The sequence below is a fragment of the Thunnus maccoyii genome, chromosome 4, assembly GCF_910596095.1.
Source record: "Thunnus maccoyii chromosome 4, fThuMac1.1, whole genome shotgun sequence".
NCBI lineage: Eukaryota > Metazoa > Chordata > Actinopteri > Scombriformes > Scombridae > Thunnus > Thunnus maccoyii.
In genome coordinates, this window is record NC_056536.1 from 14,690,570 (window position 1) to 14,708,388 (window position 17,819).

At 40.4% G+C, this 17,819-nt stretch overlaps 1 protein-coding gene across 1 annotated transcript in view; it reads right to left on the reverse strand.

The window, feature by feature from the left end:
- The window catches only part of clstn1 (calsyntenin 1), a 36,164-nt gene extending 24,472 nt beyond the window's left edge, over nucleotides 1-11,692 (reverse strand). Inside the window, exon 1 of the mRNA XM_042408197.1 lies at nucleotides 11,441-11,692. Coding sequence (XP_042264131.1) covers nucleotides 11,441-11,522 — 82 coding nt within the window. The 5' untranslated portion in view covers nucleotides 11,523-11,692. The remainder of the gene's footprint in view (nucleotides 1-11,440) is intronic.
- Nucleotides 11,693-17,819: the final 6,127 nt, after the last annotated feature.

The window sequence follows — 17,819 nt, forward strand, 5'->3', positions numbered from 1 at the left end:
AAGTATAATATTCATAAGTATGTTTTAATTAGTGTATAATCACCTGAAAATAAGAATCGTTGTGTTTTCATTAGCTTAGAATGAGCTCTTTATATCTATGTAAGGAGAGGGTCCTCTTTCATAGAGGCCGCTATGTTGCACCACCATGTTTCTACAGTAGCCAAGAATGGAGAGCACCATGTCCATTCATATAGCACGCACCTCCAACTTGACCAAAAATGAGCACCTGTCAAGACTTCAAAAAGAGTTATTAGTATTTTATACAGTCCCACAGTCAGAAAGCACTAAACTAAATGCTGCACAGGTAGGCCTATAACTAAATGTGGTATTTTGGAAGTCAGTCAACCTTGTGATGTAAAGTCAGACAAAGTCTGATAGATGAGATTAAATCCCAACGATTGTCTGAGATGGGCAGCACAAATCAACTGAAACAAGAGTTAATACAGATATGCTCACAGATGGCAAACCGTGGAGCAGGGAAATGAAACACAGGTGAGTGAAGGTCTATGAGGACAAAAGAGTCAGACCTGGGAGGCCTCGCACAAATTCAACAGCAAAGTGCACTTCCGCCGTGCATTGCCATTAAAAATCAAAACCCCTTTGACTCACTTACACCTCCCGTGAGGTGCACGATTTTATTCAAAAGCGTGAAATTGTCACATACATTGTGTGAAATTGCCAACAAGGCCCTTTTGACAAGATATCTTCATCATCCCCCTGCAGTGAAAGCAAAGAACATTTGTTGTGCTGCGACTTGCTTTGCAGAGAAGATTTGACACAGAGCGACAAAGACAGGATTTGCACCAATGCAGACACCATTATTCTTGGAAACTGAGTGATTTATTACATAACATCTATATAACCTAAAAGATATGATTTCTATTTTCATAAGGGAACGAGTCTCTATATTGTAAAGCAGTTTCTTCGGGAGGAGAGGCTTTAGGATTTAGGATGGAATGAGATTAGGAAAGGGGCTTTGACATGTTTGGTGCTGTCTGAGACGAGCCTGCTGATGAAGCACCGAGGATGTTTAAACGTGGAAGACTGCCATTTTCTTAACTTAATTAGGAAACCAATTCATCTAATGCAATGCACACTCACTACTGGCCCAATTACAACCTGCAGACTCAGTCCTTCACTTAAATAAAAGCAGACAGCTAAAGAGGGAAGTTTTGACTCTTTCTAATGAATAATCAATATTAAACAGGTCAAGGCACTTCTGACATACTGCAGACGAGACAAGTTACATGTGTTGTATCCACTGTAAATTGACAGATGTTTTTATAATAATCTAGTGAAATAGGTTTGTTACAAACGTGTCACATGATGCTTAATCCCATGTCGAATGGTTAAAGAGGTCACAACAATTCATTGTCTTATTGTGGTTTTGTTTTGTATGAATGATGTAAGCTAGGTATGTAAGGTTGTATGTATGTATGTAAATTTGGGAGATACATGTGTCACGATGCTGAGCCCAAGAAGAATCTCCTTAAGGGGACAATAAAGTATATCTTAACAACGTGGGTCAATGTTACACGTAAACAGTAAAAATGCATGTTGAAAATGGAAGATACTACTCTCAGTATACTTAAAAGACACTTTAGAACTGTGACACTAATTTTCAAGTCACTCAGCTATTACAAAATGCCAAAAGTGTTGTCTTTTCCTGCGTTATGGGGTTAAGGAGAAAAACGGACCACAGTGACCCACCATCCTATTTCTAGCACACAGAAATCGTTGGCCTCGATATAAATATTAGATGAAGAGTTAGGATATAAATACACAGATACAGTGGGCTGATACTAGCCTCTTTCTAAATAATAGATATTAACCATGCCATGTCATCCCCCCGCCGGCACCGCAGGTCTACAAAAAAAAGAAGAGTTTATAAAACTTGCCATTAACTTTTTAAACAGTGTCTATCTGAAGAATCCAACAGCAAATTAACTATACTCAAAACTGTATACCAGTACAAAACAAAGTAAGCCAAAATCTGGCAGACACAGGCAGAAAAATCCTTTAAGAAGCCTTTGAGAAATGAATGATGTGTCAGAAGGCATAAGCACAGATGGTGTGCTACTTACAACTCAACAGAGTACCTGGTATGCAATCCTGTTACACAGCAAATAAAGCCAACGACATTTAATCCCATAATGGGATGCGTCTTATTTCATTCAATGACAAGGTCAAGAGACTTGCAGGAGATCAAACAAAGCAACAAAGGCAGCCAAAAGCAAAACGCTGCCAAGTTTTTATTACATATGTCTAACGATAATTAAGTTGCTGCGATAATGTGAGCAAAAAATGTCGCGCCGACATCTGGAGTCTGGAGACTTTTTAAGATGCTCAAATGATTAACGGAGGAAGACGAAGCACATTTCGTTGGGTTTGAAAGACAGCTGACTTCAGTCACGGGAGGGTCGAGGATAAGTGTGATTGTGTCTGCCAAGCTGAGCCGTGCTGTGCTGTGCTGTGCTGTGCTGTGCCAAGCCATCTACTGATCAGCTCTGTGTCTCTGCCACCTGCACTCTTTCAAACTAGGTTAGGTGTTTTAAAAAGGACCACTGCTGTGAGAAAAATAGTTCTTAAAATTAATGAATCAATTAGTCGATAAACAGAAAATTAATTGCTAACTATTTTGATCATCATTAATCATTTTGAGTCATTTTAAGAAGAAAAAAAATCCCAAATTCTCTTGTTCCAGCTTCTTAAATGTGAATATTTTCTGGTTTCTTTAGTCCTCCATGACAGCAAACTGAACATCTTTGAACTAATCGATAATAATCATCAGATTAATTGAAAATGACAATAACCATTATGTCGTATACTGAAGGCTTGATCTCTCTTTGTATAGAAACATTGTGTTTTTCTGTGGATTTCCTCTAAAACGGGACAAATAATCCATCAATAGAAACTTCAAGGTGGTGTTTCAGGTTTCTGCGGAGGCACATACTCCATCACTGACTAATTTCACGATCCCCCAAAGAACTGGGTAACATTCACATGGATACAAAGACAAAGCCCCTTTATGGTTGCCTAGCTCTTTTATTGAAGCTTAACCTATACAGTTTGGCTTGTTAACCGTGATGAAATACTTCCTGCGAGAATTTTAGGGCCACAATGGGTCCTGGTAATCCTGAGATTCAACAGGACGCCTGTATAAACTATCTCTCTCTCTCTCTCTCCCTCTCTCTCTCTCTCTCTGCCACTGCTGTGACGTCTCTTCTTCATGGGGGGAAAAAAAAATAAAATCATTCTGCCTCCCTGACGCTTGCCAAGGACTTTGCACGTGTCCAGCTACTGTACAACCCTCACTACTGCCATGGACTAAACCAAATACGATGACTGTTCACCGGCTAGAGGTCACCCTGGGAGGACCGGAGAAATGCACCACAGCTGGCCAGATTGTAGCAGCATCACTGCAGCAGATGATCAGTCAGTAATTATCAGATGAAGCCTGACAATGCCTGGGAACCTCCGAGGGCTTGTTGTGTAATGATGATGGTGCAGCCAAGTGTCAGGCCCGTGACGCGTGGTGGAGCTCTGCTGCCATCGATTTAGCTCATATTTTACATTTGATGGCCCGACAGCCTGCAAGACTTCATCTTCTTTGATTACATGCAAATGTGAGGCTCCACTGCACCCCACTGTAAGGCTGGTCCTGCTACTGAGCAACCACTTGAATGGTTTTGTCCTCAGAGATTCATGATTACAAGTATCACATGGTAACAAAAACTATTAAACTCACTGCAAACAGTTGAACTGTATGACTGTTAGCATGTTTCCATATTTTAAATTATATACTGAGCGAGAATAATTACTCTTTGCTCTGGTGCAAATGTTTGATTACCTAGAATAATTAATAAATTAAATTTACTAACAAAACCTGCTGATCACAGACTAACATTGAGTGGCAGCTTGGTCTACGAGCAAATGTTTACAGGCTGCGTTATTATTGTTAGAGACTTAATTAAAGCCTCTCTGTTGCCAGGTTGTTATTCATATTTATCCATAAGCTGCAGCAGCACACTGAAGAAAAGGAGAAGGGAGTGTCTGTGCTCAGGCAACAGTCAGACCTTGAGGTGTTGCCAAGGAGATGGCCAAAAAACACAGTTTTGAACATTTGAACAGCGTCAACTGTGAAAGCAGAAAAATATGCAAAATGCACCGTGAGTATGTGAGCAATGACTGATTTTCAGATTCTAGCTACACCCTGTTTTGTTTGTCGCCACCACATTGCACATTGATTGACCAGTTGACCACCGTCACTGATCAATATCTGCTCACATCCGCAGGGCTGCCTTTTTTTTTTTTTTAAATTCACTTGTATATTCTGCAGTTACATCACTATCACTAGTATTTAAAATATACATATATGTATATAATCAGATGATCTGCTTAATGAGGCAGCTAAATCTTAGGCTATAGGGAGGAAAAGTATATAAAAAGTATATAAAAAATTATAGTACTTATATAAGAGTAGCCCATAAGATGCCCCCCCACAACGATATCATCGTCAATCGCGATGTTTCACCGTGGACATCTTCATACACCATATGACATCGCTCATCCCTAATTCAAAACCTCTGTGCGTGCCAGAAGCCAGGTTTTCCTGAGAGACAGGTGAGCGTTTAATAACCACAACAGGGCTCCTTTCAAGCATGTTTAGAAGGCAGCTTCAGGCCTTACTGATGTCAGACATAAATATCCAGCAGAGACTAACGCAAACTGCAGCCAAATAGGTTGAAGGTATGTGTTGCATGCTAATCGGAGCCAAGGAATGACTTCAATTATTCTGGTGAGTGGCTCTCGTAATTCCGTGTACCAGGAATAACCGATGGCCAATCTGCTCACGGTCTGAAACAGTGGGCACACTTCTCTGTTTGTCTTGCCTTACAAGCTCCTGAGCTTGTTGACGCAAGCCACCTCCATCACAGACTGGGGACTGTTCTGGGAAGCCTTGAAAACCCTGGAACCCCAGACCTCAGGGGCCCCCGCTCCCAAAACATCCCGCTCACACAGGAGAGCCTCTCAGTTTCCCTGCCAGGCAACAGCATTTGTTTGTCCTCTACGCAATCACAACCGCCCAACAGAAACGAACACACCCTCTGCGACCATAGCGGTCCTCTGAAGAGGGGGGCTGGGAGGCCGCGGAGCCTTGAATGCAACTCAATCACTTCTCTGTGTGAGCGGCACAAAAGGGCCAGTGAGAGTGAAGAAGAAGTGAGAGTGAGACCAGAGCTCTACACAGGCGCTCGGGTGTAGCTGACCTGCAGTTCTGAGACGGCAGGTAATGCGCTCTCTGGTTACCTGTTTCCCATGAAGCCTGAATGTTAATGTGGACACGCCCACATGTGAATAGCTCCGCAGTGCCGTTTTTCTCCTGGAAGCAACGGGGCTCCAGGGAGGAGGTATCAGCCTTATAAGCCTCAGATATGGGTTTATATTACACCTTCTTAATAAAAAAATAACACAATTATAAGACATTATAATTGTCTTATAATTGTCTTATATAAGACATTTCAATGTTGACATTCATATTGAAGAATAGGGGATATTTTTTCAAATCTCACTGACATCCACAACATTTTTTTACAGATTTTAACGGTTTACTGCAATATTATCAAGTTTTAATGCTGCTTATGTTAAATCAGGTAACTGACAAAACTTATTTGAGCAGGTTCTAATAATTGTCCAATATGAGCATGAATTAATCAAAATCCTTGTTATCCTGATACTTTCTCATATTTGTGTTTTCCTGTCTGAATATTACTTTCTGCTCTGCACTTGCAGTTCCAGTGTACAGAAAACATGTCCGATCAAGGGCTCATGTGAACGTAACTCTTTTCTTGGTAGCCGACACTGTTTCCCAGTCATCTGGCACAACTTAATATTCACAACTGAATGACCCATTCTTGACAGTTCACTGACTCCATTCAGCCCGTGAAGGCACCAATGAGAGGGAAGTCACCACCGGCTCAAATTGGGTCCAGTATTCTCATGGCCTATCTTTCCAACACTAAGTGGCAAATTACCAAATCGAAATGCTTCAACAACTTAGCGCTTTCTGGGGATTATCTCATACACACATTCTTGAGGGGCTTGAGTCGCGATCCTACAAACAGTGACCTCATTGTGACATGCTTAGTCAAGATCCCGACCCTGAAGTCTGGGCCTAAAGGCCCTTTGTTCCTCAGCAAAATCTCTGAAAAACATTCAAGAGTTAACTTATAAGAACAGAGCCTCAGTGAAGGGCAAGAAAACTGTTATTCAGGCCAATACAGGGTAAAACATTTGGCAATGTTTCATATGAAACTCCTCAGTGACAGTATTCAATTTTTAATCCCACTTTAGTAGCATTGCAGGGCTCTTTCATTACTTTGGTCAAGCAGGCTGTCTTTAGTCCTGATGTCTGTTTGTCTGCAGGTTTACCTTGCAAGGCAGCTGGATTTGTGAGATCGTGACATCACGAGACCACGCAAGAATCCATCTTGTCAGACTTCACGCTTTGCGCTCGTGTCCGAACCACCGGTGGTTCGGACCGATCAGCATCGCGAATCCAGCTGCCTCACAAGGTAAGACGGTGATAGACGGTAATGGACTGGTGGTTCATCCAATCACCTGCCAAGTATTTTTTGAAAGTTCCTGTTGTTTTCTAAACAGTTTCCATGGACAACTTCTCAGATGGTTTGTTACACTGAACCATCTGAGAAGTCGTCAGGTTAGTGTAAAGTTAGATGATGAGCCAGAGAGTGGATAGTGCCACAAAGTGGACATTTATAACAAACCTTCTTATGCTGTCCATAACTCCTGAACTATGAGGTGCAGCAGAAAATTTCTTTGCTCCAGAAGTCTAAGACTAATCCGTGTATAGGACTTGACATTTCCACCTAAACAGATTCTCCACCATTTTAGAAATGTCTATAATATTGTTTTTGCCATTCCTTCAACAAATTTCATCCAATCTTCCTCAAATTTGATACATATTCAGCTGAGCCTGACAACAGTTTTTCATTTATTATCCCAATTATCCCATATTGTTTTCCTGTAATTGGATCACAATATCTTGTAGGTGTGGATCATTTGACATTGACTGCAGCAGGGCTGGGAAATATGGACAAAATCAAATATCTCGATATCTATACTGTGACAATATTGTAGGGATGACTACTGGTCCTTTACACAATGAGATGTGTTATAAATGATCATCAGTAATGTGGATATAATGACTATGTGAGTAAAGACAAATAATAGAACAGCTAGAACAGATGAGTTCAGACAATTACATCATTTTACTGTAATGCAGCCTTTAAAACCAGGAAAAGAAAAAACTTGTCATATCATATTACGATATCCAAAATCTAAGATGATATCTAGTCTGATATCACGCCATCGATAATAATTTCGATATATTGCTCAGCCCTATGATGTTGTAACTCTTGAATGTGTTGATGACAAGTGCACATAATTCTGAACATACCTGCACATTTGATGACATTCATCTAAAAAGGTGATACTGCAGTGTAATGATACATGCTCATAACTCAGTGGCCATGGTTTGACTTATTCAAAATTATGCAAACTCATCGTCAAACAAAGCCCTAATATTCCCGGGAAGAATCTAGTTATTCTTCAAAAATCATGGCTGCCATCAGCCTAGCAGAGTTAAAATGTCAAATTTTGAAGATCATGCAATTTCAGCAAGGGTAGGTGGTCTCTTTAGTATCATCTGTATTCAATGACAATGACTAACACTGTGCAATATGTGGACCAGATTACTGAACATCAAATAAAATGGGTTCGATCAATCAAAACCACCCGGAGTGGCACACTGACAACAGCTGACATTTTCCTTTTTGTTTTAGCAGCTGACAAAAACCTGACATGTTAAACATCAGAAGCTGAACTGTCAGGACAGTTAAGAGTCCCTTCTTTCCCCATGGCGCCGTGTTTTCGGTCATCAGACATCGGCCTGTTGACATTTAATGATGTTATTGAGGAAAAACAAGTGTGTAAACTGACGCTGAATGACGGCACACAAAACAGTGTTATTAGAGCTGCATGGGAGAGAAGAACAATGCGGTCATTGTCAGCAGAGTTCATGCACATAGTTTCTGTTTGCCATAACATAGCAAGACGACATACGTCACGCAGATCGTTCACAGCTTGAAAGGCTAAAATGGGATAAAATCAGATTGTCTATCACAAATTGAAAATGTGAGCTTATTTGTTTACTTGTGGTCAACCAGGTCAGTGATGGCAGTCATATTATGTTTTGGTTTATGAGAGTTTCACAAGCCTGGCGCAAGGTTTCAACAAGTACTGGCTTATGAAGGCTGATCAATCATGTTTCTAACGAGGGAAAAAGCATTTTAACTACACGGCTAAAATTATTAGTAAACTGATCGATTAGCTGATATGACAAATATTAATTGATGGCCATTTTAATAATGTCATAATCATTTAAACCATTTTTCAAGTAATTATACAAAAGAAATTATAGAGCCATTTATACAAATGAAGACACTTTATTAGTTTTAATTCTATTTTATTAAGAATCTTTTTATGATGCTGGAGGAACCTCAGAGGCGTGGCAGATCAATGACCGATAAATTACATTTTAAAAAAAGAATATTGACCTGATATGTTGCTCTAACAGGAACTGACGTGCAATTTTCAGTGATCAATGGCAGACTTCTCCAATAAATGTAAGACTGGGAAAGCACATTTAACACATAATATGTAAGATGTACTTCATCCCGAGCCATGTGAGGAGAGCGCATATGTTAACTCGGCACCGCACAAAGCAGGCCATCCAATTTGTTCAACTAGAATTAGTTAATTCGATGATGAATGAGCCAAGAAACTTCCAGGCAGCCAGCTTTTCCTTTGTCTGGCTGTGTGTGCACACAGAGGAAGCTCACGCATCTCAGCGGACCTAATGTTTGTCTCCAGACCACGGGGACGCTCAGCAGCAGCAGCAGCTGCTTGTGGTAACAGAGAAAGAAATAGATTACACGAGTAAGACCTTGAGAAGTGATAAACAGCATAAGGGACAACACAAGAAACTCCAGAAGTTTCTATTAAATAAACATTCACAGCAGTGAACAGCAGCACCAAAGAGTTAAAAGTCTAAAATGCTTTGAGGCTTCAACAGGCCTGCCACACACTATCTGTGTGTGCCCCAGTTTTACACACACTGACATTTCTTCTTGCTGGCAGCGTAATGAATCATAAAGTGTAGGTAAGAATTTTGATGTGCTTCAAAACATATCTTTTCAACTGATCCTTTAATGTTTTGTTGTTGCCATGTGATCAGTGGCAAATGTTTGAGTGGGCGAATAGCTGAAGACCACGACATAGTTTCACAGTTCTGGGAAATTCACCAGGAAGTGCTGAAGCTCTACCTGAGTCCATTTGTGTGGTGATAACATCAAATCATTTATAAACATGTAAACTAGCAGTGCAGAGTATTCAGGAACAACGACTAAGGAATATGTGCTTCCTCATCCACTGTAAAGGTGGAATCAACAACATGCTGTGAAAACACACAGCTGGACTGCAGGTGGCGAGAGGTGGCGCACAGAATAAACCAGTGACCTTTGGTAAAAAAGAAAAGAAAAGATAAGCCCTCACCAAGATGGTGATTTCACAGTTCAACTCTGCTGATAAGAGCAGGAAAGTCAGCAGGTGCAAGTTCACAAACACACACTTGGCTAAAACATAAAAAGCCAGACTCACACACACACACACACTCTTCAGGACAAAGTGCTATAAGCAGTTTCCTTTAGATTGATGGGAAAAAGAAATAAAAGTTATTGCTTTACAAATGGTAGCCTCCCGGTGCCACGCATTCTCAGCTGTCTGACATGGCAACAAGAAAAAAATATGGCTGGATAAAAAGCCCCGGTGCAGTCTTTTATGACCACCTATATCCCTTTTATGGTTTTTACTGGGTTCACTGTGCATAAAACGGGTGTAACATTAAACAAAAACAACACATACTGGCCTCCAGTGCTGGTGACTGCCCAGGCATGCTGATATGTCCAGTGACCAGGGTGCAAAATTAACTTTTTGGTCCACCTGCCACATGCCTAGTAAATGTTTAATTTTTACCAGCCACTTAATAGATCACCATTGTTGTTTTTTTTTAGCTGATGAGTGAAGCAAATCTACCAGCAACTTGCATATTTTACCAGCATTTGGCTGATGGCTGGTGCTAATTTTGTGCTCTGCCAGTGACTAATACGCACCTGCCTTCTTGCCTTTTTTTTTTTTTTTTTTTTTTTTTTAAACACACCCTGAGACAAAAAAGGTCACACTGGGGAGTCAGTGGATTGACTTTGACATTAAAAAGCAGTCTATAAATTCATGCAAACATGGTGTTCATGTCTGAGCAGTGAGCTGTTTGGAAGGAAGGAGGGAGGTGGACCGCCCTGCAGCAAAGAAAGGGCTGGTTTCTTGCAGCGTGTGTGTGATGGTGTCCATCGGTGACATTGTAAATAAAGAGGCTACTTGCACTTTCAGTACTTATATAGTATCTGATCATAAGTAAGTCCAGACCTACTAAAGGATGTTTTTCACTTAAGCTTGTGATCACAGCACATGCATTTTTAAATCCACCGACAAACCGGGGGCTTGTGAAGAGGATCTGCAATGCGTAGCCAACCAGGCTCCATCCTGGTGCGACCACAACGTTGCCAAACCAAGCATTAGGCCTACTAATGAAGAAATAAACCTGTGTGCTTTAATAATACGGAATCTTAAAAAAAAAAAAAAAAAAAAAAAAGGCCAAAGAAACATACCATCAGTCGTCTTAATTGATTATTCAGATGTACTCAAATATGTTAAATACCAGATAAATACATGGTGTACCAGACACGCACAAGTTTTTTTTTAAAATCTTGCAAACTCTGAAGAAGGTGAGAATATTTTTAATCTTAAATATAACTGTTAAAAGGCGACTAGAAGAGACCAGGACCAAAAATAGACTGAATGCAGATGACAGAAGGAGGTCGTTTTGTGGCCTTGATATTATCTCCAAAGTAGCCTACTTCGGGTGTTTAAACCTTAGAATAAAATCTTACAAACATATAAAAGCTGTAGTGAGAATATAATGCGCGTTGTGTTGGCTTGTTTAACGTTAAAATGGACATAATATAGCGGGATGCACTTGCTGCCGGCGGGATACTACGCGACATCCATCGGCTGCGGCTCCGGAGCGGACCATCCCTGAGCAGGTTACTGACCGTGCATCCCTCAGGACCGCACAGCCCCGCTAACGTTTCCGCGGTAACCGACAACGTCTCCGCACGAAAAACAACCGCAGCACTCAGGAGAGATTCAACTTTCAGCACCGTATTCTCAACCCTACAAAGAAACCTGCCTGACATGTACAACAGACAAAAACATTACGGGATATTAATCCCTGCTTAGTTACCTTTAGCTGCCTCCACCGCACATAATAGTCCGAGGACCAGTCCGACAGCGGATGCAAATTGTGTATTCCCTCGGAACCGCATCCCGACTTCGAGTTCAACCGCGGCGAAGTAAAAGACAACCTTCTTCTTCCCTCGTCAGTCAGGCGAAATGTTTCTCTAACAAGAAAATTAAAATCCAGAAGATGAGTCCCGGTTACCACGGTAGCTCTAAGATGGCCGTCGTCGCCGCCGCCGCTCTGCTCTCCCTTCAATCACCGCTCCTCTCGCAGGTTTGCAGCTTGTTGCGTTCAAGGGCTGTCGGAAATTTGTAAGACGCGATTTTTGCCCTGACAGCTTTTTTACGTAATAACGTAATATCACACCAGCGAATCACGATACAAACACAAAAGAATAATAATAAAAAAAAACAGAAAAGAAGGCGAGTGGGCATTAACTTGGCTATAACAGGGTACCATCAAATTGGGATTTGACCTGCAAAAGCCAAATGAAAGTCCAAAGATTTGCCCTCTATTTGACTATCAGTAACCACCTAACCACTGAATCTAAATTTCATCTGATGATCTTCTCATCTAATCTCAAATAGTCTTGCTTTTAATTTGACAAGCAGACATTATTAATTTATAGTTGACATTAAGGGTGTATGTGATGTGCTATTGTGTGTAGCTTTGTATTTTGTATAATGTGTCCTGTGTGTTTTTTGCTTTGTACTGTTTGTTATTGTGCTGTTATATGTTTTAATTGTAAGGGACTGCATATGAAAACTAGCTTTAAAGCTAACTCTGGTGCAGTACATCAAATGTTAACATTTATGTTTAAAACTATACATTGTCCCAATAAATACAACACAACGATCTCAAGATTTCCTATTTTAAAACCAAGAAAACAAAAGAAATGAAATGCAAATGACACTTAAAGTAAGAGCTCCTGCATTGGAGCAGGCTTGATTACCAACTGGGCAAAGTGGGCACCTGCCCTGAGGCCCCACAACTCCAAAACAACAACACAGCTCCCAGCTTATCGTGTGTCAACTGATTTGTGTTAATCAAATATGAAATATGCACAACTAAATGATAACATTAACTGACATAATAAGGGTCCCGCTTTGTTACCTGATCATGTGACCCTGTCCTCAGAGGGGCACCATGCTACAATGTAGGTTTGAAGACCTTCAAGATTTCAGTTTTGCATTCAATATGTTACATATTTAAAATGTGTGTGTTTAATCAAATTACCACACAGCAAATCTGGAGTGGGGTTGTATTACAGCAAAGATAAACTATACACATTGCACAAAGTGAGAGAGTTTCTCAGGGCCCAGCAGCTCATTTTTGCCCCAAAGCCCCGCAGCAGGTTAGTCCGGTCATGCTTGGGAGTTCAGTTTTGCTTTCTCAAACCCTAGTTTCCAATATGATGTCAAATGAGCATAGCTTCCAACAGTTAACATATTATCACTATTACAAGATTACATGCTCTTAAAACTCTACAGGAGTATTTCATACATCATTTGCATACAGAGACTGCATTACTTGCATTTTTTATGTAGGAAAACTGACACATTGTACACAACAAGGTGTATGACCATTGCATGCATTGCAAAGGCATCTACACTTGCAAAATAACAAATATCAGTGTTTTTGTTTGATTATATGCTGGACTTTGAAAGCACCAGTGACACTGATAGAAATAAGTCCAGTAGGACACTTTGTCATTTTAGCCCTGGCAAAATCTGATATGTTAAATTTATGAGAATGTTGTCAATATGCCAAACTAATCTAAAACAAAACAAAAAATCTGTTTTCATTAAGAACCTGAGTTATACTGGCCAATCAGAGTATTGCATTTGTCATATTTGTCTCTAATATCTTAAGTGATGCAGGGTTTCCTGTTCAAAACTGTTAAACCACCACTTTTCCTCCATTATAATTCCACCTTCTGTATACATTTTATATGCACAATTGCCAGGATACGAAATTTTAAAACAGAAATAATCTTTAATTTCGCTCCTGATCTCTTAAACAACACTGTCAACAAAAACATATCTAGTACTGAAGTCAGATCAAGTCAGATCTACAACTTAACTCTTGAAAAATCGGAGCTCAAAAGGAGAACCTGAAGGCACCATGTTTCCAACGATGGCCGGTGACGTCAATACTGTTATTGTGGGAGCATGCAGCTAGTTTAACACAGACGGCTAAACTAAGACCGGGGGCGGGGGCCAAATGCCTTCTGGTGCTACAAAGGGACTGTGAGGATAGTACCCAGTGATCATCATAATGTGAGCTGCGTGACTGAATTAAACACAACATTTAGAGATACAGCTCAGGGGGCAACTAGGACCATCCAAGCGTTCTTTTTGCCTGAAGACCAAACAAATTTGCAATTTAATTATAAATTTGTTCAACCCATGGTTATACAGGATGTGTCAATAGTTTTAGGTATCAGTTCCCTCAGTTGCCTCAAAGGGCTAGACAGATGCACAGGGGTAGAGGGTATCCCTGGCGGAGTCAGGACCCATAGAGCATGCTGCCTTGAGGCCCTGGTTGGATAATCCAGACATGGTGAAATGTATATTTTAACAAATGACTCTACCAGAATGTGACAAACTAAAAAGTGTGAAGCTGCTCTGAAGCCAAAGAGTCGTTTAATCCTTTAGTCCAGACAGGCGAGATGGGAATTGTAAATCTGAAGAACATCCATGCTTAAATTTCACCCCCAAGTTTTGTCCCACAAAGAGCAAATTTTAGAAAAAACCATCCACCGTGAAAGAAACTTGTACACCATTCAATACAAATAAGCATCATATTGATCATGTATGAGTTAACCGCCATCCTCACCCCGCAGGACAACTGCAGAACAACCAGTGCATGGCAATGTGAGGATAGCAAGGCCTCGAATTGCTAATGTGGGTGGGGGCTGCGATCTAATCAACACCCTCTGATACAGATAGCACCCCTAAGGAGAAGAGGATGCACTGCAATCAGGGAATGACTTATGAGCATCTGCATCATTTTTTATTTATTTTTTTTGCATATCATCAAGCAACCTTGATATGGCTGCTAGTCACACAAAATCAGTATGCATGATTTCAAATTGCTGCATTACAAATTGCTGCATTGCTGTATGAATAAAGGCCGACCATTAGACCTCAGTCCAGCTTAAATAGATGCAATTACCATAGAGAAGCAGCAGAGAATGGACATAGCTGTGTGAGGCCACAATTAAGTGATGAGTCCATAAACAGGGACAGTCTATGGTCATCCGGGCAGCAGCACTGAGCTGAAGCACAATGACTGTTTGTTTCCACTTTGGCAAGACATGAAGTGGCCGAGAGAAAGTGCGAGCCCCCTCCCCTCTCCTCCATCCCCCCCTCCTCACAGATGTCCAGCACTCTGGGGAAGAGACAGAGTGGCCATTATCATTCCTCTGGGGGACAATAGGTAAAGGCAATAGGAGGGTTTGGTGGATTAGGTGTGAGACATCAGTGAATCATCACAGAGGTGTTACTTCCTCCAGACCAGCTCACCCACTGCTGTGAATGACTGCTGCTCTTCTTCCTCAGGGGTTTCCATGACTGTTGATGGTTGGTTTGCTGTGAAAGCAGGTTTATTGGTGATCGTTTGTACTTAATAAGTAAATTGTAGAGAAGTCTTTGATTCTAATGCACTTATGGAAATTAAAGAGTGTTTTTTCACCATGCTATGGAGCTGTCAGCCTCAGTGCTTCGTTACTACGCTCGCCACATCTTAAAGGGTCAGTTCACCTCAAATTAGATACTTAGATCTGAGATGTTTCACTAGTGGTGCTCACAGTAAAAATCTTAAAAACTAAACAGCAACTTTTCTTTCATAAAACAATGATCCACAGAACCCAATTTTCACTGCAACTACTTTCTACCGGAGAAGTTGACCATATGAAAACTATGAAACCGTTTGTGTGAATGCTCAGACACCTCTAGGAGTAAGTGATGGAGTAACATAATGGCTCTATGGATGGCAACACTGGTCAGTCCACCACTTTGGTTCAGACTGAAACATCTCAACAACTAGCTATTGTTATGAAATTTTCTACAAATATTTATGTGCCCTTCAGAATTCATTGTTATAGCTGTAATGATTCCATCTTTCCATCCATCTTGCACTATCGTGGCCAAATTTTTTTTATGTATCTTATCATTTTTAGTTTAAAGACTAAACACCTTCGAAACTAGTGATTCTATGAAATCAAACCATTTCCCATCAGCCTCAGCTGCACTTTGGTGCTAATTAAATGTTAGCATGCTATCACACTTAAGAAGATGGAGAACATGGTAAACAACATAATACCTGCTAACATGTCTGCATGTAAGCATTGTCATTGTGAGCATGCTGACATTAGCACTTAGCTTAAAGCACCACTCACAAAGCTGCTAGCATAGCTGTAGATTCACTAAATTCACTAAACTGACCCATCAAGAAGTTGATACTTAAAAACATTGTCAAACATTTTTTTTCACTCTGTGTTATGGGCCATCCTGTTACGTGAATAGATATATAAATAACAGCCTTCATCTTATTTGAGGTTAAATGTCCTTAAAATTAAGTGAAGGTGTTTGTGAAAGAAATGAGACAATGTTTTTTAATAGTGATTAATATAAACACAGTAACACTTTGGATTTTAAAACCCTCATTGACTAATGTTGTCTGTTGTGCATCCAACGAATGATACATAGATCTTTCACATCTTATGATACGAAGCCCCCTCTTGCATACAAATTGTCATCTTTCAGGACTTTAATGGTTCCTCTATAGATAGATAGATAGATAGATAGATAGATAGATAGATAGATAGATAGATAGACTGTTTTACTCTGACTTTGCCATCCATCTCAGAGACTGAGCTCACTTCTCGAGCCCCCAGACAAGGATTTGAGGATTAGATACACCACATTATTAGAATGGTCGAAGGTCATGAATGCCTCATGGCTGCTCAAATTATTCAAAATCCTTCCACCTCAGTTTCCATCCTTCTGCCTCAGTTATACACTCTGTCAGTGCGGACGGAGGGGTGGATACGCTGGGGGTCGGACATTTTCAGTAGGAGTCATGTTGTTGGAGATATTACTGTTGGCTGCAGTCATGGTGGGTGGTTGGCAGCAGACGGAGCGTGAAAAAGACTTTGCTATCACGGGAATCAAAATGGTTGTGACCATTAAGCACTGCAGCATCTTAATATTCTCTTTCCTGTCTCGTGTCTAGACAGCAACTTGTGTCATTAACTACAGCAGTTTCGGTTCTCCAGCTACCAGAGGATGTAGGAAATCCACTTTCTGTTTTGTTTTCCTTAAAGCACAGATTTTACTGGAGATAATGGCTCAGATGGTGATTGGAAAGCTTTTCATAATGAGTTCCTTGCATGTGATTTTATATTAATGATGTGCGCATACCAAATTATTTATTTGTTAGTGTCTTTTTCCACAAAGGAGCAGCATACTTTTGAGGTAGTATTTAATTGGCTGAGGAAAGTTATTTCAGAGGATTATATGTCTGCAAGCCAATTTGCCATCTTTTTTTTTTATTCGCTCTCAATTTTCTTTATCTGATAATCAAAAATAAATCCCGTCAAACCTGAATATGTGGGGCCTCATAAATTCATAAGGCTCAATTTTTGACTGGACATTTTTGTTGAAAGATTAATTTCATATACAGCGAGACTTCAATCTCTTTTTCTGATTCACTACGGATGTCTCTTTGACTTTGCTCATGAATACATTTTTTAAATTCTTGGCTTGGGGGGGAAATTAAATCTCACTTTAGAAGTTACGGATGTTATCAAGTTTTTTCACGGGAAATTTTCTAAGCCAGTGGGCCTGTATGTGCAGGAGTCTGGCAACAAATCACACAGGGAAGTGAAGCCGTGCACCTTTAAAGCTGCCTTTGCTGTCTAATTCATACATCCTCCATGGGGAACATTTAAAACTTACCCTCGGTGATTGATTCCCTTCTACTTAAGTTGCTCTCATTTATCTTACAGCCTTGGCTGTCGCTCATGGTCATTTACTAACCAGCGGTTCGTCCTCTATGCAGCTTAGGTGCACACACTGTCACCATGAACATCCCCAAAATGCACCGATGGTTGTCTTTTTTCAACCTAAACCCAGCCTCATTCATCAGAGGCAGTATTATAATTCCTGTCAGTACTGCAGGCAAGTTTTTGTAGTTCACCTCATGAGACAAGAAATCTATTTATTTCCCTGTTTGCTTTTTTCATTTCCATATTGATGCTATGCACAATCCTGCTAGTCTATTTTGGTTTATGAACAAAGAAGCTGTTGGAAGAAATGTTTTTTTTATGTAGTCTGACAGCTGTGATCTATATCCCATACCTTCAATGACAAACTCC